At 37.6% G+C, this 24,633-nt stretch overlaps 1 protein-coding gene across 1 annotated transcript in view; it reads left to right on the top strand.

The window, feature by feature from the left end:
- cfap74 (cilia and flagella associated protein 74) overlaps window positions 1-24,633 on the top strand; it is a gene marked incomplete at both ends in the record, with an annotated part of 54,305 nt that overhangs the window by 22,168 nt on the left and 7,504 nt on the right. The window contains 15 exons of the mRNA XM_079238448.1: window positions 4,315-4,443; window positions 11,616-11,703; window positions 14,449-14,622; window positions 15,087-15,220; window positions 15,328-15,598; window positions 16,777-16,908; window positions 17,008-17,138; window positions 17,619-17,753; window positions 18,694-18,803; window positions 18,886-18,941; window positions 19,608-19,727; window positions 19,903-20,058; window positions 20,264-20,409; window positions 20,784-20,955; window positions 21,188-21,320. Of these exons, the coding sequence (XP_079094574.1) occupies window positions 4,315-4,443; window positions 11,616-11,703; window positions 14,449-14,622; window positions 15,087-15,220; window positions 15,328-15,598; window positions 16,777-16,908; window positions 17,008-17,138; window positions 17,619-17,753; window positions 18,694-18,803; window positions 18,886-18,941; window positions 19,608-19,727; window positions 19,903-20,058; window positions 20,264-20,409; window positions 20,784-20,955; window positions 21,188-21,320 (2,087 nt within the window). The remainder of the gene's footprint in view (window positions 1-4,314; window positions 4,444-11,615; window positions 11,704-14,448; window positions 14,623-15,086; window positions 15,221-15,327; window positions 15,599-16,776; window positions 16,909-17,007; window positions 17,139-17,618; window positions 17,754-18,693; window positions 18,804-18,885; window positions 18,942-19,607; window positions 19,728-19,902; window positions 20,059-20,263; window positions 20,410-20,783; window positions 20,956-21,187; window positions 21,321-24,633) is intronic.

Genomic DNA, 24,633 nt, shown 5'->3' with positions numbered 1-24,633 from the left:
AAGCATGATTGAATTTGTCTATCTTGCCTTCGAGGCAGTGATTTGATGATCACTCCTCCTAATTAAAAAGTATTTCTAAGAGTTTTTAAGATATGCAATGTTTTGACTTTTGCTTGTGAGCCAATGATTGGAATATAAACGCAGTTGGCATAGTTTTTTCTTTTTCATATTTCAAACACTCAGCCTGGACTTTCAAGCCCTCCTTCCCTGGCACCAGCTGGGGGGTTGAGCATTTCTGCCCAAACTCAAGCAACAAAACACAAATAACCAGCTTTTTTCTTTCACAAAGCCTTCTGTCCTTGGTTTCTCTCTGCTTACTGTATTTTTAATGTGCCAGCTATACGGCATCTTAATGCAGCCTGAGCTCAGTATTGTTTGATCTGAGGAAAGTGAAGAGTGTGTTGTTGATGTTGGAGTTAGTTCTGCTATTTTTCAAACAAAAAATAGACACACATATGTTGATGGATAATCTGTTCTTGAAGCTGATTATGAATATATATATATTATCTGGAAAGTGCTGCATTTATCATGATAGTTGTTCAGGCTGCTTTACATTTAGAGATTGCTATCCCAAGGGGGTTTAGTGTACATATGGTAAATGCAGCCAAATTCTCCTGGGTTTCATGAAGAATGGGCAGAAGCTCTGAGTCAGAGTTAGGCACCTATGTAGACTGTGCATAAACACATTCTCTGCTAAATGACTTTACACACTTTATTACTCAATGATTTCACTCAAGATCATTGACTGTTTATGGGCAATTGATACCCAAAGGACCCCAGCGGGAATTTATTTTCAGGTTTCATTCTAGAAAACTCTATGACATTATTTATCATCGATAAATAGCTTCTGTTACTAATTGTCTAAAATCAGAAGACACTGTTTGTGACTTTTTCTTTTTTCAAAGTTTAGTTTTTTAACGTTTTTCCTTGTGGTATCAAAAGTGTGGTGAATTACAGAATTTATTAACTGAGAAAGGAACATGCCAGCCAGTTAAATGCTTGCAGTGTAAACTGCTTAAAGACCCATCCACACCAAGAACAATAACACTGCTAGCCAGTGAATTCAGGTGAGCGTTGCCACTGCAAGTCGGAATGCCACATTGCATGTTGGGTCAAGACCAAATGCCTAACATGGCTTCATACTAGTGTGACAACAACAAATGTGATGCTACGAACAGCAAAGGAGAAAAATCTACACATTGGAAAGTTTGTAGCGCCAGAGCTGACCAGACTTTACAGTTATTTGCAGGCATCTTTTATCTTTCCAGTGTGGACTGAGCTGTGGACTGAATGGCAAGGTTGTGTTTGTGTGGTGCTTGATTTTGTTGAGGGCAGTAATTTTTTATTTGGTCCACCAATCAATGGATTGTGTGATGCCAGTAGCTCCACCTCAACCGTATTGTACTATTTACTATGGACCTATTGATGAAGGGCGCCCAGAAATTATGCAGTTTGGTTGTATAGGACAGGTTTATATGGAAACCATCTGAATTCTATAGCATCAGTTGTAGTTGAAGATAAATGATCAGATAAAAAAAAAAAAAACAACCCATGAAAATTGCAATGTGTTTAATTTATTTAATGTTTAGTTAGTTCTTTGACATGACATCTTTCTTGCAGTAGAATCTTAGATTTAACTTCAAGCATCAGCATTTACTTTGGCATGAATAGATCAGTGTAATGCTATCAGCACCACAAGGCTTAACATTTACCTTTAAATGACAAGACAGTGGTTTAGAAATCCAACAAACAGTCTGCCAGTAAAAATGGTCAGGTCCGTTTAATGTCCTTAAAATGCACAAATCTCCAAAAATGATCATGTACCCAACAATATTCCTCCAAGAGTAATTTAAAGGTTATTATTCTGCTGGAGGAAGAATGGCAGCTAAATATCTCCCAAATGTCCTTCCCAGTCCCTGCCCCAGGGAAGCAACCATCTGGTTGACCTCACAGTTTAAAGCGGGTCATTTCAGGTTGAGCGAGGAAACAAAAAACTGAAGCATCCCATCAGGCCGTTTGCTTGTCGCTCATCCAGGGTTTTTTTGTGTGCCTTTAAGGAAGAAAGCAGACACATTATTTAAGTTCCTCTTGTCAACTTTTTTCATTATCATTTTTGAAAGTGTGGGCTATGATTGGATGTGTTGAAGAATTCCCAAAGTGAGGGGCCATTTATATATATCACAAGGTTGAGCTATAACGTAGGCTTGTAGCTACAAGCGCAGCCAGCCATTGGAAACAAGGTGACTTTAATAACTTGAGGTTAAAACTTCATACCAGGCAATTTCTGTAGGTGTCACTCAAACAAAAGTCTTTTATCTGTCCATGCCAAGCTCTGTAGCAGCAGCACAGTTGCCCTTTAATGTGCTATATTTGAAATACCTTAATCAATTTCTGTTCATTTTTCTTGTGCTTGTGTATTAGTGTTAATGCCATGCTAACTGTGGAAGCTACATCCACACAAAGACAATTTTGTTTTAAGTCCAAGCAAAAACCACAAGAAGTCATTAAGTACATAAGCTAAACATGTAAGTAGTGGTGTAATGCTGCCACAGAAATACACAGGAAACAGGATGAGAGCATAGTTATAGACTCATGTAAACTGTTGTAGCTTTTGAGAAAGTTTACAGATGTGGGTTAAGTGAGAGGTTGAGCCGTCATCCTTTCACGTAAGATGTGTACAGCATGTGTCATAAAGGAAACTGATATTTTCAGATTTATTCACTGTGGGACCTGGTTTTAAAAAAAATGTATTTTGAGGCTCTCAAAATTCCACTTTCATGTGAATGAAATGTCCAAACAATTAAAAACGTAGGTGGCCATGTGTATATGTCCTAAGTTGGGTTGTTCACTTGATTCACAAAGCTAATAAAAAGAATGTATTTTGTGAAAGAGCAAATTGGAGAACACAAAACAAAAAGACTGGTACAGCAAAAAACTCTTAATTCAATATGTTTAGTTTAATTTAATCACTAAAACATAACAAGGTTAATGTCAGGGCACTTCATGTAGTGAGGTGAGGATACTTTGTGTCGTTAGATAAAAGCTTAGTCGCAGGCAGTGACCTCTAAAAGGATCAAACTCAACAAGGGCAGGTGTTTTAACCCTTACTATGCTTTATAGTAAATAATGTGCTCTTTACTGAAGCAAGTAAGCGGACCGTTCAGATTTCCACGACTGATCCACCCCTCTCCGTAAAAAAACTGTAACCTGCACCTTCAAAGGCAGGCTTACATATTCAGTTTTCTTGTGTTTTCCTGCATCGACACTTTTGCCCTCCAGAACTTTGACATGGATTACCAGAGTTATGCAGACAATACACAACTTTGTGTTTCTGTTCCCTGACGACTGAAGTCCAACTACTTACTGTCTCACTGTTTGGAGCAAAGAAACATCTGAATGAGAGACGTTTCTATAATTACACGAAGACAAAACTGAGATTATTCTGTTTGGTAGTAAAAAGAAGAGGGTCAGCATTGATCAGCACTCCTAAAAATCCTCAACCAATCATCAACCAAGTTTATAGCCTTGGAGTATTGATAGACTCGGATCTGACTTTCACCGACCACATCAAAGCTGTAAATTAGCTTTTTACCAACTCAGAAACACCCAACAGCATTTAATGTTAGTCTCCCAGAAAGATCAGGAAAAAAACACATCCATGCATTCATCACCAGTTGGTTAGATTTCTGTAATGGTCTAAAAAGAGCATTAAACATCTGCAGCTCATCCAGAATGCTGCTTCTAGAGCTTTAACATGGACTAAGAGATCTGAACACGTCACATCCGCTTTAAAATCTTTACACTGGCTTCCAGTCAGTCACAGGATCATTTTTAAAATCCAGCTGATTGTTTACAAATCCCAGAATGGTTTAGGCCCAGAATACATCTGGGACATGTTCAGAGAATATAAACCTATCAGAGCTCTGAGATTGAAAGACTCAGGTCAACTAGTCCAAACAGTAGACTCTTAAAACTTAAATCCAAGTTAAAACATTTCTTTTATCGCATTAAATGTGCATAGTTACTTCTAATTTAAATGGATTTTCATCATGTTATTTAATTTCTAATTTTATTGTCATTTTTACCATTTGTTGCTGCATTTTACTACTTTTAAATACTTTTTTTGCACCATCTGTAATATTTTTAATGTTTTATGTAAAATGCTTTGAATTGTCTTGTACTATATGCTATACAAATAAACTTATATTGCCTTAGAATAAACTGCTTAGCCTGACTTGGATTACCCCCTGCATGACATTTACCTGGTGTGAGTGTTAGCATTGTGCTAATGAAACTATACCTTTTATGTAACAGAGCCAGCACAGCTTTGAAACTGACCTTTGAGGTGTGCCCAGAAATGAGAAAACACATGAAGATTCTCCCGAAGACCTGTTTCATCCAGGCTCAGTCAAGCTTTAGTGCCCAGCTGAAGTTCATGCCAAGGTAAGCAAGGACACACAGAGGATACAATGATAATGGAATCACTGGAGCATTAATAATCTTATTGTAAACCGAGCTGGTTAAGATTCTGTTGACCTTCTATGAAAGTGCAAATCCTTTCACTGACGAGAGACTTGTACTGAACCTGCGTGGCTTGCAGTCTGTTCAGCTCCCAGACTCCTAGGAGACACCTACAACAACAACAACAAAAAAAAATGTAAACACTACAGGGCTCTTGGAAAAAAAGATATTTTGTATCCGTAGTAAACAATAAGCCTACACACCTCAAGACCAGTGCTAACGTTAAAGGAAAGTTCCACCTAATAAAACAAAGGGATTCTTTGTTAGCAACTCAAACAAACAGCAGATAAGGGATGAAGTGTGAAGTATGAAGAGGTTTAAATTTAACTCAGCTCGGCTCATATTATTTGTAAAAAATGAAGTTGAAAGGTTACATTGTAAATCCCCAGATTCATTTTTAAACAAAGTGGATAATCTGTATTCCAAGAGACAATTTGCTTTTTTTTTTTTTTCAAATCTCCAGCAAAGTTAGTTTGGTCTTAATGCTCACTCAAGTCTCAGCTATAACTGGCAAAACAATGGCTTAAGATACAAAAATATTCTCACATAAGGAACTGCATATCTCTTTGCTTGCACTGACTTTGATGGGTGGTTTTATACAGTGGTTTTATAATAACATTTTTTTAATTAGTACCCAATCAACAAGCAGTGGGTGTTAGATCTGCTTCAACACCTGGATTCTGAGCTCAGTATTGTGAAGGCTTCTGATAATGGTGTCTAATGACTTTGAAGGACCTGGTAATTGTATCAACAACAATCTACTCTCTATATTTAGATGGAGAGGCAGGAGTTGAACTGCGGTTTGAATGCCAGAAGAGCGAACAGGGAACACCCAGGGCGAATATGAGAGGCGTGCGATATGTAAAACCTCTGTGTGGGTGCTGGTATTCTCCTGCCCACCCTCGTTTATTTGTATTTGTGAAAAGGAGAAAAGCCGTTTCTTTATGCACTGGGAAAAAAGTTTAAAGCCCGCAGTGGTCATCGTACAGTAGGGGGACAGGAGAGGAAAGTGCAAAAATGTCAGTAATCTGCTGTACCGAATCAGCAGAGGTTTTAATGCGAGGATTAGAGTACAGCTTTAGTCGTGCTGCTGAGATGGTGCATCGTTCACAAGCACTGACACAACCACAGCTTCCACCCCCTCCCTACTCCCTCTGTATCACACATTTTCTCTCTGTGTCTCTTTTGCTGCCGTGCTGTCTTCTCCCACTCTCTCTCTCTCACATACTTCTCTTTTTCTTGGCCTCTCACCTCTGTGCTTCACAATATTTTTTTTTCTCTTCGGGTTTGTCTCGCTATCTCTGCTTCTTCTCTTCTTCTCTAATGCTGCATTCATTCTTCCTCTCTCTGTTATTATCACGCTCCTCTCTTCCCTCTCTGCATTACCATCCACCACTGTTTTTATGCTGGTCCTTATTTTGCTTACATAACCTCAGACACCAGACCCAGCTCACTGTGCTTTCCCTAACAACTCTGTTGTTCTCTGATAAAATAAAAAGATTCCAGTTCATTCCGAAGTTATCATAAGTTAATAAGTTTGGCAACTACATACAGTATGTCAAATAATATACAACAAATCTAACTAATGTTCTGCTCTGATAAAAGTCAAGTTTACAGTATTGTCAACATGTCTTTAAGATGGGTTTTTTTTATGTTACAAGATAAATAGGTTAGAAAAATTAGCCATTAACACAAGACTGTTTAAATTTAATTTATTGTCATTTTTTCCAAGAGTCACCACAAGTACAGTTTAGTATGTCAGTAAACTGGTCAGTTTTTTGTGTGAATGTGTGTGTTTCCTTTTTGTCCTGCTTTTGCTTGCAGTTCTTAGATCCATGTGGAGAATTTCTAGGTATATGGATATGCAGGCAGCCAAGGCTGCCAGCAGCCAACTGAGCAAACAGGGACATATTGGGGACACCGAGCTGCACCTAGAAAGAGACTTAGACCTTGGCTGCAAGAGGCCATGTCCTCATTGTCCATGTACCAAATACTTTCCCGTGGACATGGAACACTTTCTGTACATTATGTGTCCTTTTGGCATTAATAAGTGCTACAGTGAGACTTTAAAGTTGTCCTTTTGAAGGTATTGGAATGGATTAACACCACAAAATAACAGCTCCCGCAATAGACTAAAAAGTTTAGTTACTGTTCTTTTTAATCATTTACTTACTTCTTTGTTTATAATTGGCTTATTTTGCCTATTAGAGATATGTCCTGCAGATTGCAGCTGCTGCAGATATTTATTATAAAAAAGAAATACAGTAATGTGAGAGTTTGGATATATTTAAGGCAACACACAAGAAATGTAACTTGCATGCAAATATGTCAGAAGCTTGCGGTTTGGACAGTAGTATGTGACTTAAAATTAAGTTGAAAAGAGAAAATAATCTAGTAATAATGATCTAATTGGCTAAAATACATTACTGCTGACCGTCAACAGAACATTAAATGTATTAGTCATAGTTAAGTCCTTTTTTTTAAAAAGACATTTACCTTCCTAAAATTACCTGATCAGTGGCTGAAGAAAAACAAACAAAACAAGGCACTCAATTCCCATCACCATATTTTGTCATGGTTACATGGAATACATATTAAACAGCTTCCTGTGTCCACATAACACCATTTGTGTGTCCTGAGAGGACAGAATTAAAACCATCAAACTCTTTTTCTTTTGACGTTGAGTTGTTGAAAAAGCTATGAGCTTTCATGTGCTTCACCTTAACAAGGGATTTTTTTTTTAGCATCATTAGAACAAGCTATATGCAGTGTCCGCAATCATACACTGATACCGCAACTGATCATGGTCATCAGAATGAATGCAGAACTTAATAGGCTGTTGGATCCATGTACTTTGAATCAGTATTGTCAGAGCGGGGAGACATATACAGTAAAACCTGCTGGAAAGTTACACAAATTAACTACAAATTATGGCCAAGCAACTTGGCCTTTGGCAGCAACTTCCATTAACACAATGATCTCAAATATATTGCCAAAGGGGTGAAGATGAGCATGTTGGAGTCCAGACCTGAATTTTATTGGGTCTCAAAGGAGAAAATTTGATTATTTTGTTCTTGAGTCCATTTTTATTGTTTTGGTTGTTTTAGTTGCTCTTAGTTCTGTAACACATTGAGAATTGTGTTTAGTATAAAGTATGTTAATATAAAATGTATTATTATTATTATTTAGAACTTAAGATGAGAGTAATGGCAAAAAATGGAAGTCCTAGATCTGAAGAAGACCTAGAGATTGTTGCCCATGAGAAGCAGCCTGTAACTGTCAGAACCGATGGAGGACTCAGGCTGATTCAAGGCAAGAATGCTTTGTTGACAAGAGAAAACAAAGTGCAAGCAACGAATGCCGGTGTCAGTTCAATACCACAGAGTTGTTATTACCTAATGATCTGACAAAGACTGGCTGCACCAACCGGGTTTTAATATGGAGGATGTGATGAGGTGACAAGGTACAGGTGTGCCACCATTAGGTGGTGCAGTCGCGGGCAGAGAGGGCAGGAAAGTCATGTGGGAACAATGCAAGGGATGCCAGCGAGGAAGGGAGTGAAAAAACCTGAAAATATATTTTTAAAAGCAGTTATTATTAATGATCTATTGATCAGAGTCTTGGACAATAACTGGTATATATTAACATAATATCATCTGCACAGTGAGAGGAACTGTCTACCATCTTTTTTAAGACTAGAGTCAAAGATTTAAAAGTGTTACAAAATTCCCAGATTTTGCAGGCTGAAATATTTTACTGTCCAGATTTAAAAGTAAAAAAAAGTTAAAGGTTCAAGGGATTATGCTTGAAAATTAACTTAAGTGACTTTCCAAATTGTGGAGCCATTAAAAGCACACAAAGCATATGGATACGCCTGCCCACATATGTTGAAGACACCTCAGCTCTTAATTGGTTAAGAGATAGTCAGGGATTTTGTGTTTGTGGGGAAATAAGGCTTCCATTTGTGATTTGGCAGCAAGGACAATACTTATAAACGATCAACTGGAGCTGGGGGAATTTATTATAATCAAAACTAATGAAAAGGATTACTAAAACTTTAAAAACTGAACAAAATCTAATTATTTTATTTATACTGTACATACATATTCTTTAAGCATCAAGACTATCCTCCATCCCCAGCAGAATCACACAGTTCACAGTGGGAAAAGAAAATAAGGGTTTCCAGCATGTCACTAGGCTGTGTCCCGTATGTGTCATCTCTGTCATGGTTGGATCTTCCATTCCAATCTGTTGATTTCTACTGGGTTTGCTTTTGTTTTATTCAGTGGTGGTGTGTCATTTAAAATGGCACTGCCAATTCTCCTAGCCGGAGCCCGTGATTAGATTTCCAAATCCTCATTATCTGCACTGCTTTCACTCACTGTCACATCCGCGCACACACTCATACACTGTTAAATCTGGATCCTAAAATGACTCATAGCTTTCATTCTTTACACAGGTGTTTGCGTCCTGCTTTCCCTCCTCAGGCTTTTATGAGAGAGTGAGCGCAATTCTTGCTTCCTGCTCTGAAGGATTGCGCTCAACCTGCCCACATCGCTCAGCAGCTTTCTCTTCCTTCACCCCTCACCGCCTGTCTTCCTCCACCTTTATTTGTCACCAGCCAGCCCACACTTTTCCCGAACATATCCACAGCATTGTTCTGTATTTCAAGAGTAATAGCCCACATGTATGTAAGCCTGTTCAGCTTGGAGGAATGATGCTCATTCGAACAAAGGACACTATCAGATTTAATCACCATGTTGTGTCAGTACTTTCAACATGAAATAAGGCTCATTTTGGGCAAATTCTTGTTCGGGAAAGGGTTTCTTTTCTTAAAAAAAACCTGTAGTTGCATTTGCTTGGTGAAGTTGACATTTTTATAAAGTATATCTCTTGTCCAGCTTCAGGTCTGAACTTGGTTTGTGATATTTTAATTGACAATTTTAGAAGAATCATGTTCCCATTATTAGTCTTGACGAAATATTGGACTTTTCGCAGATGGGTGAAATGACCAATTCAGATTGTATTGTTTAGCATGCATCCTGTATTCTTTTGGCAATGCGCTCTGGCTCACTTGGTTATGGAATTCCCAGTCTAATACATGACAAAATTGTTGCCTTTTTTATATTGTGGCTGTGTTAACCTGATGACTGGATCGTTTGAATAGGATTGCTTGTCAGAGCGGTTTTAGGTGTAATCTCTCAAGAGCAGGCAATGGGTCCCAGCCTTGCCGTTCCAGTTGATAAAAGGGAGATTACGAGGATGATTTACTACAGATTACACTGAACATCTCTGCCAGTGCTTTTTACTGCTGGCATGCTGCTCACGTCAGTAGCAAACACTTTAATGGTACTATGAACTGCATGAAAGCAGGGAAAACAAACAAAATAACCAGTTTGGTTAAAATGATTTTTATGATTTCAGCCATGGTCATTTTCTGACATTTTCACCCATCCATTATCCCATGGTGAAAAACCCTAAAGCCTCTTAATCCGTTTTGTAATCCTTTTCATAATCACTTTTTTTTAATGGTGAAATCAAATCCAAACACGGTTCCACATTAACAGGAGTATATGTATTTAGAATAGAAATATTTTTTTAAATTCATACAAATCTGGTAAGAACTTTTAATCTTTTGTTACTCTTTGTCATAAATTTTAGATATTCACCACATCTTGGCAGATCAGGAGTTTTTTAGATTCAAGTTTTAGGTGAAATGCTCACAAGTTAAAGTTCAAACAGCACTTCCAGTCTTCTTGTGTCATCCACTAATCTAGGAAGTCCCATTAAAGACTAAAAAGGAGCATTACTTTGGATAATCTGGCTGTCGAGAGGAAGCGATCAGTAAATCTGTGCTGGACACTGACAAATCTGAAGCACCATCCATCCACATATTCTCCTGAACATATGGGGCTGGCGACGCCCCACCAGGCTTTTCCACTCTGCCCTGCCAAGCTAATTCAAGAGTGACGCTCCAGCAGCGATTCTATTAGTAGGCAGAACTAGAGTGCTTCCTTAAATACACTCTCTGTGCTCATTGGTTGAGCTATAACAGGGGAAAAAATACTTTGTATATGTAGAGATTTCATTTTGATGGGTGAGGAAGTGACCTTTCTGGTTTTAAGTCATTGGAGTTGTAGTAGAACAGAAGATTTACTGCAGATGTGTGGTCTGTGAAATAGAAAACACAAACCTGTACAACTGCTGTATTTGTGTGGGTTGTGCTTTGAAAAAAAAAAAAAAGGAGAGAGAGGGGAGCCTTTAAACCACTGACATTTACAGCATTAGCTCTCAAGCCTTCAACGAGCATTAAGAGCATAACGAGGGGAAAACAGAGAAGACAGCTGACAGGAGGGAAGGGGAAGGAAGGGAAAGCAGGAACTCATATGGAAGAAAGAAGGAGGATGGGAGGAGAAAAGTGGTCAGTGGATCTATAAGCCACAAACTGCATTTCAAATTTGACCATTGTTTATATGAAAATAAATCATACATACACACACATATACAAGCTATACATTATCATGAGAGATGCTCTCGACACTGTAATATTGAGGGACTGGAGTTTTACATAAGCCTGTGCATGACTACTGGCCCTCTTTGAATCATACTTACGTCTCTCATCACCATGGCTACAACCTACAGTACTGTGGAGGCGCGCTCTTCATTTCCCTTCTGCTTTCTCTGGCAAGCCAATCCAGCAGTCGTGGGTTAAAGTAAAGTAATGGGTCTTCAGGGTCTGAATCTTTGTGTATGATTTAAAAAAAATGATACACATATATACATATATATATATATATATATATATATATATATATATATATATATATATATATATATATGTATGTATGTATGTGTATATATATATATATGTATATATATATATATATATATATATATATATATATATATATATATATATATATATATATATATATATATATATATATATATGTGTATAAAGGGAAACTGCTAAAATAATTGTTGCAGTTATGTGCTTGTTTTCAGACTTTAATTAGTATCTCTGTTCTCTTCTACTTATTATAAAGATGAAGCTGTTAATAAGAAAGCTTTCTGTGTCCTCACTGTTCTCATAGATCCTCCCTCCCTGAAGATGCTGAGAAGTTTTTTGACCGTGATACAGGAGTCCTGGAAGTGCCAATGACAGTGCAAGTTGCTGGCCAGGTTTGCATTATTCTCTAGATTGTATTCAGTGCAAACATGTCAACATTTATTTCCCTGTCAAGTACCTATGGTCTTGAAGATGGTGTATTTATTGTGCAGTGCTGGGCTTGTGTCCTACTTTGTCCTTAACAGAAGCAGAGCCGCTGAAGGTTGTAACCTATTTTACTGGTAACAAGTTAAAATTATCCCCCACCCTGAAGGCCCAGTTACTCTATAGGCCCTAATAAACCAAGCATAAGTGTTAGCCCACATTGTTTCACTAGGAATGTCTATATTTGCTAGAAATTTGCAGGGAAGAACAGAACGTGGGCATTTTCTTATAAACTGATGATGTAAAGATGCTTTCTGCTCATGTTATGTTTCATATATGAGCCATATAGAAGAAGCCCTTGAGAGATGGTGACAAAATGAAATTCTTGTATTTAAAATGTGCCCTGAGTAAAAGGTACTCAAGGGTCTCTACTTTTTCTTTTTTTTCTGTTTCCTTTTCATCATCCTGTAGCACATTAAACATATAGACAGTATCCAGAACATCAGTCTGCTTGCTTAAATGCTGGACAAGACAACTTAAAAAAAAAAAACAAAAAAAAAACATATAAACAGCTTAATAGTTGTGACTAATTGCCTTTATAGTGAGCATGCTCAAAAAACATGAGATAAAGTACCATTTTAAAAAGTTACAAGTACACAAAAAAATAACTCCTGTTAAGGTAAATCCCAGAGCATAACTTTATGAGTGATACATGGCTTTTTCTTATTAAAATGCACTTTGGGAATCAGAAAACTTTTCTGCTCATGTCATCCATTGCCACATTCATGATACATGTCAGTATAGATTTATTTATCACTGCATTGTATCAGCTTGGACTTGTGTGAGTTATTAACACGTTATTAGCATGTACTATACAATCTTGGTTTCTCATAACTTGTCAAGTACAGACTTGAGCGGGTCAATATTTCTGTGCTCTCTTAAAAAGTGAGAAGGCTTTCCAGCTGCTGTTTGAGTTCTGATTCAATAACCTGACTCAGATCTAGTAGGCAGCAAAGGTTCATGTCCTATCTTTAATTATAAATCATATTTTTTTATCATAAATAAGATCAGACAAGTTTATGTTCTATATAAACATGTATACTGTTGCTGATGAAAGCTGTTCATGTTCTCGCATAGAGGTCTTTGCAGTGTGCGTTAGGTTGAAATTTGGTTTGTGTGAAAGCTATATAATCCATATTTCTGTCAACCTGAACACGACTGTTACCATCACATATGAAATGTTTTATTTAGGATGAAGGAAATAACTTTATATTGATATGCAGTGACCTTCCCTAACTCAGGACAAGTGGATCAAATCCATACCAGAATAATGTCCCCCATGTTAGAGCCACCGGATCCCCTCCTTGTGGGGGTCAAGTGCTGAGGTTTCTCCTTTTAATTAGCCACCATCTGTTAGTGACTTCAATGCTCAAACATTTGCAAGGACGCAATTTGCAATTCACCCTTTCTCCAGGGGCACAAATCTAAATACTTTCTGTATCTAAATCTGAATACTTTCAAAACTCTCATTTTGAAATATAAACACAGCAGCCTTTATTAAAACACACACAAACACACACACCAGCTACAGAGACCATTCATTAAACATTTTGCCAAACCTCCTTTTCATAAAACCTAAATCTGGTCCATCTTCCTGCCAAACTGTCACCTTCCTCTCGCTCCCTTTGCCAGCCTCTAGTTCATGTGCCTACCAGGCCAAAAGAAGAAGAGGATTGAGGTGTGTTCGATTAGTGTATGTGGCTATGATGAGGAGCCAAAAACCTGGCCAGGATGTTCATGTGAAGCACTAAAGCTGTTGCCCCCACCCCCTGGCCCTGAGTTCCTGGCATAAAACCATGAAAACACTCACACATACATCAACAGTTTGGTCAGCAGGCACACCACAGCAGCCAGAAAAGCAACGGTGCAGAGACAAGGTCATCTGCCGAACACTGACACAACTCAAGACATTGACATCCAAAGAAACAAACTCCTTTCTTTTTCAGTCCTTTTACTAGGGATACATAAAGTGTGATTAAAAAAAAAAAAGACTTGCTCTACTAAATATTTTACTTATTGTTGACAAACCTCACAAAAAGATCAATACCAGTTTTAAAGTAATATTACTTGTGCATTTATATCAGCTGCATTACTGATATAGAACTGTCCTGCTCCTCTCTCGCTCCGCGTGACGTTCTGATTTATGAATATTCCAACATTGGTTTATTTTGAATTGTGTCAAACATATCATCCTGCAGTCATAAATATTCACAAGAGCATGAAATTTGTATTAATCCTCTACTTTAAATAGTCTCCAACAAATGCACTGTTTTACTGCTGCTTGAGAAATAGCTGCTCCTTCCCTACAGTCTTCACCTGATGCAGAAAATGCATGTACTTCTGGAAGGTTGGGTTATATATGTGAAGGTGAAGCCGTTAGGATTAGGGCTGTGTAATGCAGACTGCTTGGGACCTCATAGGATAGAGAAAGGTAATAGGTCATTTGTTGGAGGCACTATTTTTTTTTCAATTGTAACTACATGATTAAGACTTGGAAATCGAAACAAGTTCTGGAGATAAATAAAGACTTTATAAGTCGGCATAATATTATTATGAGATGAAATTAAGTCAAGAATATCTACAACCATTTTTTGTTCTGTGATGTTTGTGATCTGAAAGTGTATGAAGATGCTTTGTGTTTTACATTTTTGTAGGCGCAGCCGGCTCATTTTACAATCCAGGCAATTGTGACCTCGTCAGACCTGCAGTTTGACCAGACGGAGGTGGATTTTGGCTTCTGTTCCACCTGCATGTCTGTCAGGAGCAGGGTTCGCCTCACCAATCTGTCCTTCTTGCCTCAAGACTTTGGTTTCTCAGGTGTTCCAGAGGTACCTTGCATATCTCCTCCTGTTACAAAGAGCGATACTTCTGAAATATCTGCCTTATATATATATTGTCAGGTTTTTTCTATACTCTTATTAAACACTCAGCTTCACCCTTCTTTTTTGTTGATTTCCCATCATATTGGTTGGTGAGAACTATTATAACTTAGAGTCTAAGAATGAGTGACTAATAACCAAAAAAGTTATCATGTTTTTTTCATTTATATATCTTTCATATGTTTTGTAAGGCTCAGTTAATGTTTTAATGTTGTCTCTGGTGCAGGTTGTCTGTAGAAATGAGAAATGGTTTTCAACAGACAATATCATGTATCATAATTCATCCTAAAATGGAAAAAAAAAAAAAAAAAAGCTTATCACTAATTATTTCAAAATCTTCTTTGGATTTAGGAAATTCTTCTGTTCAAGTGAAACTAAATGTGTTAAATTGTATTATATTCTTCAACCTACAGTTTATCGAGATCAAACCAAATGATGGCTTTGGTACTCTGCTACCACAAGAAACCCTGGAGATTGAGTTAATTTTCAGTGCCAAAACAGCCAAAGATTACCATTTCCAACTCACCTGCAAGTCTGGAATTAACAGGTTCATTTGTAAAGCCTCACTGAGTGTGAATAAATGTCACATCGTTTGTTTTATGACTTACTTCATAAACCTGATTATAAAACACTTTTTTTTTGCATTACTTGTAGAGACTTTCTGCTGTCATGTCGAGGGGTGGGTGTCCAGCCGGCGCTGCAGCTCTCTCATTCTCTGGTTCGGTTTAGGCCCACAGCTGTAGGTGACCAATCCACAGCCATAATTTACCTGGTCAACCATCACAGCAATCACAACCAGTCCAAACAAGCACTCACATCGGTGGTCAAAGATGCGATGAAACCAGGGGTTCCCAGGTTGTTCTGTTTCACCCTACCAGAAGATTCGGACATCAGCATCTCTCCCTCTGCAGGACGCCTTCTTGGAGTAGGATCCATTTTATACCTAATCTTATATTTAAGGGCCACACCACTGATTTTACACACAAAGAACAGTTTATCTGTCTAGAGAAATCAAACAACTGTGTCTGTAGAGAAGCTCTGACAGGAAACAACTGATGATATAATCAGGCTTGAAGATAAGTTCACAACATGCAGACAAAGTCGGTTTTTTCTTGTCGGTTTAAAGTATAATCCAGTGTTTTTAAGTGCATTTCAGGGTCTTCAACTTCCATCAGCTGATTTTGACCATACCAATACCGCGCAGTTAGAAATTCTAGGAAAAGCTAACCTGCTAAACACAACCTAAGATTTTATTTTCCAAATCTCATTTCCAAGAATCAGCTTTGATGCACGAGGGGAAAGAACCCATAAGCGGATCCACTGATTTAGAAACTGCTGCACTGAATTACTGAACTGGTGAAAGACTAACTTAGAACCGAATGTGTCCTTTTAAAACCAAATGATGTCAGTGATCTATTGGGGCTTTATTTTTTTTTAGGAAAGTGTCCTCAGCTGATCCTGATAAACCTTTTATTTGACCAAATAGAGAAACCAAACCTGAGACTTCTTGTGATTTGCAGGCACATCTTAATGATTAGAGAGAATCTCAGAAGAAAATCTTCTAGCCTCAACTAAATGTAGATGAACACAATTACATTAAAACACAAGCCATCATCCCTGCTGTGGCTTACAATAGAAGCTTCTGCAGTGTAATGAGGCCCTCTGCTGGACACCTGATGAAAGTGAAACTTGCCTTCTCTTCCACTATTTGTAGATCATAATACAGAAAGAAAAAAAGAGTCCTAATTCTGTATTCCTGGATACAGCATCATTTCGCTTCTCATTTAAGTGTTTTGGAGATTGTGAATATTAGTTTATTGATTTTATCTACATTGCAACAAAAGCCCAGTTGAGGCTCTGTATTTATAAAATCTGTAATTAGGGAACAGAAGAATTATCATCAGTCCTCTTGAATTGTTCCATAACAGAAAACCACTAACCTACCTATTAATATTCATTCAAACCTCCTTCTCACATTATGAACAAAAGATTTATAAATAAAATTGGCAAATTTTCACAATAATGAAAAGAAACATTTATGTATAATCTGCTTAATATTTCATTCTCTAAGTGTAACTTCAGATATGTTACCACCTCTCCTAGAGATGCCCTGTCCAGGTGATGTTCAGGCCCAGGTTTTCCGATTGTGAGATCAGAGAAGAGGCACTGCGCCTCAACCAAGCCAAGCTGCTCCATGAACATGAGCTAGAGAGAAACAAACACACTACACAGCAGGTGATGCAATACTTCAGTAGCTTCCTTTTTTTGTTTTTTGTTTTTTGTTTTTTACATGAAAACTCATACCACTCCACTGTCATATTTATATACTGACAGACTAAAACTGAGATCCCAGTGGAGCCCAGCAAAATGAAAAAGGGGTTCATGAGTCCAAAGAGCAAGGTTTCAGAAGAGCCAAAGACGGACAAACTAATTGAATCACCTGATCTGGTCGACATACAGCTCGGGTAAGTGTCCCTTATGCACATATGATTTATTTAATATCATCAAACTTAGTTTGCCGGACCGCAATCTCAGAGAAGAAAATATTCATTAATCAAAAGTCTGTAGCCACATTTCAAAGAGTACTACAGCAAAAAGAAAATAAAATATTCTTTTGGAAATATGCTCCATATCATCTCGGAATGTCTCTGTATGAGGAAAAGTTGGCTTGAAACCAATTAACAGCTTGGGCTTCAATCTGAGATCCAACAACACTGAAGTATAAAGTACACACAAAGCTTCTGCTCACTTCTTCTGGCGATTAATTCATCTCATCAGTATTTCCATTTCTTTAGTTTGCTGTAAACCTAATATAAATAGTACAGTCCCATCAGAGCTGGAAATCTTGCAGAATGATGAAGAGGATTTCTTTGTGTTCAGTGTGAGGAGAGTTTCTTCATTTGTGTAATCGATTTCATGTTGAAAGTGAGTGTTTTCCTCTGAAGGTCAGAGCATTATGAGGAGGCCAAGGCCTCTCTGCTGCGCTTCTTCAGCCAACGCTGGAGCGAGCACACCATCCCGTGCTTCGTGTCAGATGGAGATCCTCCAGAGATAGACAGTCAGATCCAGCCAACATGGAGGTACAACAACTGTCAGCTTTCAGACACGTCTTGTTCTCAGAAATGTTTTTTTTTTTTTTTTTACATTATGAAGAAAGTAAAAAGGAAGGATCAGAGGGAAAAGAGTTTCTGTTCTGGTATCGTAATACAGAAACCTCTCAACACGCAGATCAATTCTTGCTTTGTAACCATGGTTACCAAAAAGTTAAGAGGAGGAACTGATTTTGGAGGGAAAAAGGGCCATTAAGGACAAACTGCTCATTAAATGTGTGTTGCTTTTTTAAAGTAAAGTTTTTTTATGGTTCTGTAACAGTTATTGTCATCTTATCTTGTAAATGTCATTCATAATAATAATAATAATTAATAATTAATTTACTAATAAATGAACATTTAGTAGTTAGTTATGTGATCATTTTTGGCGAAATTGTCTAAAGTTAGTGAACAATGAAAAATAAGGTAAAATTAAAATACAAACAAACTGAATACTGTTCAACTATTTTCTTTTAAAAATAACATTTTATTGAAACTATGATCAATTATAAATATGTGAAATCTAATCATATTTCTTTTTTTTTTAAAAAACTGATAATATTTTATGTGTTTCCTCAATTACATGATTTTGCTGTAATTTTATATCAGATATCAACAGAGGAGGACTGAGGCATCATCTACAACAGCATCTTCTAAGCTATCTGTGTACCAGTAATTGTGTATTTCCTGAGTTAAACATACAAAGAATTACCTTATTTGTTGTTAGCCATAAAAACTCAACTCTCACTTGTTTGCACTTTGGGCTCAGTGGAGTCCATATTAATTTCTCAGACATTTCAACTAAATTAACACAACGACAAGCTGTCGTATCGATCTGGATCAGTAAGCAGGAAAATTGTTAAATAAAAACTGAATGAGTCAGAACTGGTTTTCACACTTCTATTTTCAAATCTCGTCTTCATGCACTCAGTCCTGTAAATACGCTCTACTTGAAGCTCCAGTGCCCAGCTGTACGGCCCCCTCTAGTGGTGATATCCAACAATGGCCGCAGTATCATTGAGTTTAATCAGGTGTTTGTGGGTAAGTTTGCACATTCTTACATTTGGCTTTCCCTGTTTTTTTCTCCTTACATAGTGTGTTGTATTTGTTTCACCTTTTATAGGACAAAGAGTGATTAAAAGGTTTACTGTTCAGAACATTTCAGATGTATCTTTGGACGTATCCTTTTTCCAATTAACTACTGAATGGATCAACATTAAACTAGAAGCACTCAGAGAGCACAGACCTCCACCAAGCCATTGTCATTTTTGGTTTTTTTGCCAAAGATTGTGACAATTAGTTTTGAGTTAAAACATCTAATAGCAAAGTGATCCCTATGTCCCCATAGTAAAAAAAAACATTGTACGTAAAACAAAGTAACAGCCTTGGTGGAGGTAATTATGCTTTCTTCTTCCTACAGATACTAAATCTAAAGTTCTACATTAAAAGCGTTTTTTATTTGTCTTTTTTCGCTTAAATATTAGCGATGAGCCTGATGTTACCAACGTTCACAATCCCTTCTGTCTCTTCTGTAAACTCTTCAGTAAATTGAAAAGCTTATTTCTTAAATGTCGACAAAAATGTGTGGTGGAAAAACTAATAATATGTGAGCAGCTATATTCTCCTTAGAACCCTCGGTCTGTGAGTTAAAAGCAGAAGTCATATCTTCTTACAGCTTAACTTTCACATTGTATACAGTACATGCATGACAACTAGCATGCATTTACACAAGTTGCTTTGATGTTCATAAATGAAATTATAAATAAATGTTTGTCCAAACTGCTGCTACTTCTGCAAATGTTAGAACTGACTTTGTGCAGTTGCTTGTCTTTGACCATTTGTCAGCTGAAGTCATCAGTGTTGAACATAAATGGTCCTTTTTCCCTCCTCAATGCTCTGAGATGCATCAGACCTGGAGAACAGCACACTGTGGTACTGGCCTTTAGTCCAACTCAGGACAAAAAGGTGGGTCAACAGGGCAGGTGGGTTTCTAAGCAGTGGCTCAGTAATCTGTGCCAGCTGCTGATCTGTATCTAATCTTTCATCTTGAAAATAATAATCATAGGCACCATGTTAAGTTTTTTTTCTAATGACATGATAAAGATTTAGTCATATATTTCCCAACTATTGCTTTTCTCAGTATTTAGAAATTCTGGAGCTGCAAAGTCAGAAAATGTCTTTGGAAATGACTCTGCGTGGGGAAGGTGTAAACCTTGCCATCACCTCTTCTCACACCGGAGGTCCCATAGACTTTGGCTTTGTTTTAGAGAGGGAGACCACTTCCCAGCTTGTGCAGGTCAGTTAACAATGTACTAGTGGTAAAGAGACAAAATGAGAAGTCACAAGAAATAAGTAACATCCTGTTATTTTAGAATGATTCTGTTCATCAAGTCCTAATTAAAAGTCTCGATCAGAAGAGAAAGAGTGTGTTAACTGTCTATATGATGCCTTTGCAGAGCTGTTAGCTCTGCTCCCAGCATAAAGCACTGTTTTGCTTGCAGTTACAGAACAGCTCAGTGTTGCCGGTGGGTTTCAGGGCACTGTTGGCCAGTCAGTCTCCATCCAAGCCTCAGGGTGGATTTGACAGCATAGCCTTGATACTGGATGGATATAGAGGCACCAAGATCCGGCCCATTGTGGGTAAGATGTAAATAATGAATCACCACATAAACAGGCCACTTCAGATGTTGAGAATCCTTTAGAACTGAATAAATATGAAAGAAAGAAAATAGTTTGAAGTATCTCCCTGCAAATGTAGCTAAACTATATCTCATATGAACACAGTTGTAGAGTATGTAAAGGATGGTATTCAGGACTGTATCATTTGAGCTATTATTGCTTTAGCATTAGTGTGTGATCTAAAGAGTAACATCACGGACATCATCAGTTTGGACATATTTATTATTATTCACTCCGTATTTACAAAGTCACTGTTCTACTTTTTTTTAAGTCTTCTATTTGTTTATTTAGTCAAGATTCCAATCTAATGTTTAAGTAGCAGATAAGGTAGTAGCTGAACAGTTTCTACCTGGTTACAGGGACCCAGAACCACAGTGGGCTGAGTGTGTTCAGTGTGGTGCCAGGAGAGGGCAGCATCGCTCCTGGACAGAGCCAAGACATCACTATCGCCTTTCAGCCTGACCACCCATCTGTTAACTATTCTGACAAACTCAGCATAGAGCTCATGAATAAGGTCAGCACACATCCACTTTAAGCACCCAATGCTTAAATTCTTTGCTCAACCTGTCCTTGTCTTTATTTATTGGCTGTACGAGAAGTCACATGTTTCAGAGCAGAATGATGCCCATTCCACCTCCTCCCTTATGATACATATGTGTTATTCAAATGTACAACCTGTATGTCCTCACCTCTCTTTGCTATTTATGATGTATCAACATTATCTCCAATCTGTTTATGTTTACCAGAATAAAGTGTGTGTTATGGATCTGAAGGGTGCAGCCTCTTCACATAATATGTATCTGTGTGGAGGGGACCTGCTGACAGTGCCCGTTGAATCTCTCCTCCCTTCACTTGCCACTGTCCATCCTCAGCTGACAGGTAACAAAGATTTAAGTTTTTTCCTTGAAAAAAATTGCATGCGTTTGAACTAAAACCATGTGATTAAATCAAATACAGAATTTTAGTTATCGAACCGTACCACTAAAGTGCTGAACCAAACCAAACCATTAACTTTTTATATATATATATATATATATATATATATATATATATATATATATATATATATATATATATATATATATATATATATATATTTATATACATATTTATACACTGTTCAAAAAATAAAGGGAACAACACAATTTAACTCGAAGTCAACCACACTTCTGTGAAATGGAACAGACCACCTAGGAAGCAACACTGATTGACAATCAGTTTCACATGCTGTTGTGCAAATGGAATAGGCATCATGTGGAAATTATAGGCAATTGGCAAGACATACCCAATCAAGGAGTGGTTCTGCAGGTGGTGAATACAGACCACTTCTCAGTTACGATGCTTTCTGGCTGATGTTTTGGTCACTTTTCAATGCTGGCGGTAATTTCACTCTAGTGGTAGCATGAGACGGAGTCTGCAACCCACACAAGTGGCTCAGGTAGAGCAGCTCATCCAGGATGGCACATCAGTGCGAGGTGTGGCAAGAAGGTTTGCTGTGTCTGTCAGCATAGTGTCCAGAGCATGGAGGCACTACCAGGAGACAGGCCAGTACATCAGGAGACGCGGAGGACGCCGTGGGAGGGCAACAACCCAGCAGCAGGACCGCTACCTCCTTCTTTGTGCAAGGAGGAACAGGAGGAGCACTGCCAGAGCCCTGCAAAATGAGCTCCAGCATGTGCATGTGTCTGCTCAAACAGTCAGAAACAGGCTCCATGAGGGTGGTATGAGGGCCTGATGTCCACAGGTGAGGGTTGTGTTTACAGTCCAACACCGTGCAGGACGTTTGGCATTTGCCAGAGAACACCAGGAATGGCAAATTCACGACTGGCGCCCTGTGCTCTTCACAGATGAAAGCAGGTTCAAATTGAGCACATGAAACAGACATGACAGAGTCTGAAGACACCATGGAGAACATTCTACTGCCTGCAACATCCTCCAGCATGACCATATAGTGTGTCAGTAATGGTGTGGGTGGCATTTCTTTGGAGGGCTGCACAGCCCTTCATGTGCTCGCCAGAGGTAGCCTGACTGCCGTTAGGTACCGAGATGAGATCCTCAGACCTCTTGTGGGACCATATGCTGGTGCAGTTGTGCCCTGGGTTCCTCCAAATGCAAGACAATCCACCAACGCCAAGTTGCACCACAGACTGTCCAGGAGTTGGAGGATGCTTTAGTCTAGGTCTGGGAGGAGATCCCTCAGGAGAACATCCGCTGCCTCATCAGGAGCATGCCCAGGTGTTGTAGGGAGGTCATACAGGCATGCGGAGGCCACACACACTACTGAGTCTCAGTTTGACTTGTTTAAAGGACATTACATCAAAGTTGGATCAGCCTGTAGTGTGTTTTTCCACTTTCATTTTGAGTATAACTTCAAATCCAGACCTCTATGGTTGATACATTTGATTTTCATTGATAATTTTTGTGTGGTTTTGTTGTCAGCACATTCAACAAAGGAAAGAACAAAGTATTTAATAAAAATATTTCATTCATCTTCAATGTGATACTTGTAGTGTTTAGTGTTCCCTTTATTATTTTGAGCTGTGTTTGTGTGTGTGTATGTGTGTGTATATATATATATATATATATATATATATATATATATATATATATATATATATATATATATATATATATATATATATATATATATATATATATATATATATATATATATATAATATGTGTATATATATATATATGTATATATATGTATGTGTATGTATATATGTGTATGTATATATGTATATATATGTATGTGTATATATATATGTGTATATATATGTATGTGTATATATATATGTGTATATATGTATGTGTGTGTATATATATATATATATATATGTATGTATATATAATATTGCATGACCCAAATGAGCTGCAAATGTTTTTCTGTGAATTATCTGCCATTTTAAAGTGCAGCCTCATAATTTTGTTAGCAAAAATTTTAGCAAAAAGTCCAAAATTAGTCCACTAAAAAATTAAGTTTCGGCCAACAAATGTCTGAAGTGATGTAAACAGAAGTAAGAAAGCCCATTTGCTTTATATGTGATATTGTATTTGCACAATTATTTGTAATTTTATCACTGAGTATCCTGCTGTCTTTTTTCTATTATTATTAGGAGTTTCATTTTTCCTCCTGACTCTGACTTGCTTTTGTTTTCACACAGAATCTGAACAAAACCACTAAACAAATTATTCAGCGCGACAAAAAAATCAGAGGTCTTTGATAACTGTAGATGTAAATGTCTTTATATTGGATAAAAGATTTACTTTTTTTTTTCTCTGCATCTCTCTGGCTGTCACCATCTGTCTAAACCCACTTCCATTCACTTTGCTGCCTCCTACTAACACATTTAAATCAGAGCTTTACTCTTTTCTTATCTAGACATTATCAAACTACCTTTGATATCACTGAGAATTTCTTCTTGATGTTTTGGTGATCAGACATCCCTTTTACTTTAATCTTTCATTCCATTTGACCTGGCTCTCTGATCAATGAAATGATGCACTCATTATACACAGAAATTGGAGAAATAACATCTAAATTGAGCGAAAGTAAATAAATAGTTTGGGTTTCTATATGCCACAGATCCCTAGTGCTTTTCTATGTGAAACAGTCCAGAGCATTATGAACCTTCCAGGTAGTTACATTTATGATGATTATATGTCTTTCGAGTCTCAGTAGAGCCGCTTGTCTTGTGACCGGACAGTCTGCGGTTCGAGTCCTGCTCCCCCACACTGCTGCAGTCCCAAAGGGGACAATTGTTCTCTAAAGGGCCGGTCCCTAGCCCGGATAAATGCAGATGGTTGTATCAGAAAGGTCATCCGGGGTAAAACGTGTCAAAAATTTCAACTGTGCAATGATTCGCTGTGCTGACCCTTTCAAAGGGACGAGCCAGAAAGAAAACAATGACAACATGAGTCTTTGAGTGTCAAGTGTCAGTTTTGAAATGTGTTAACAAAATATTACAATAGCAGCTTCTTAATACACAGAAACAAAAAAGGCCTCTGCATTCAATCCCATTATATAAACTCAGGAATCAGTGTCTAACTTTAAGTGGGTGGCTGCCAGAACACTTTTTTTTTTTTCTTTTTTTTTTTTTTTTAATAAATCAGATGGTTTCCTAAAACCAAAAGCTACCTATAATTAGACCTTCAGAACAGCAACTTGTTCAGCATTTTATGTAAATAA

The sequence above is a fragment of the Telmatherina bonti genome (genome assembly GCF_933228915.1).
Source record: "Telmatherina bonti genome assembly, chromosome: 4".
NCBI lineage: Eukaryota > Metazoa > Chordata > Actinopteri > Atheriniformes > Telmatherinidae > Telmatherina > Telmatherina bonti.
Note: the sequence above shows the minus strand (reverse complement) of the source record. Positions and strands in the feature narration are given on the sequence as shown.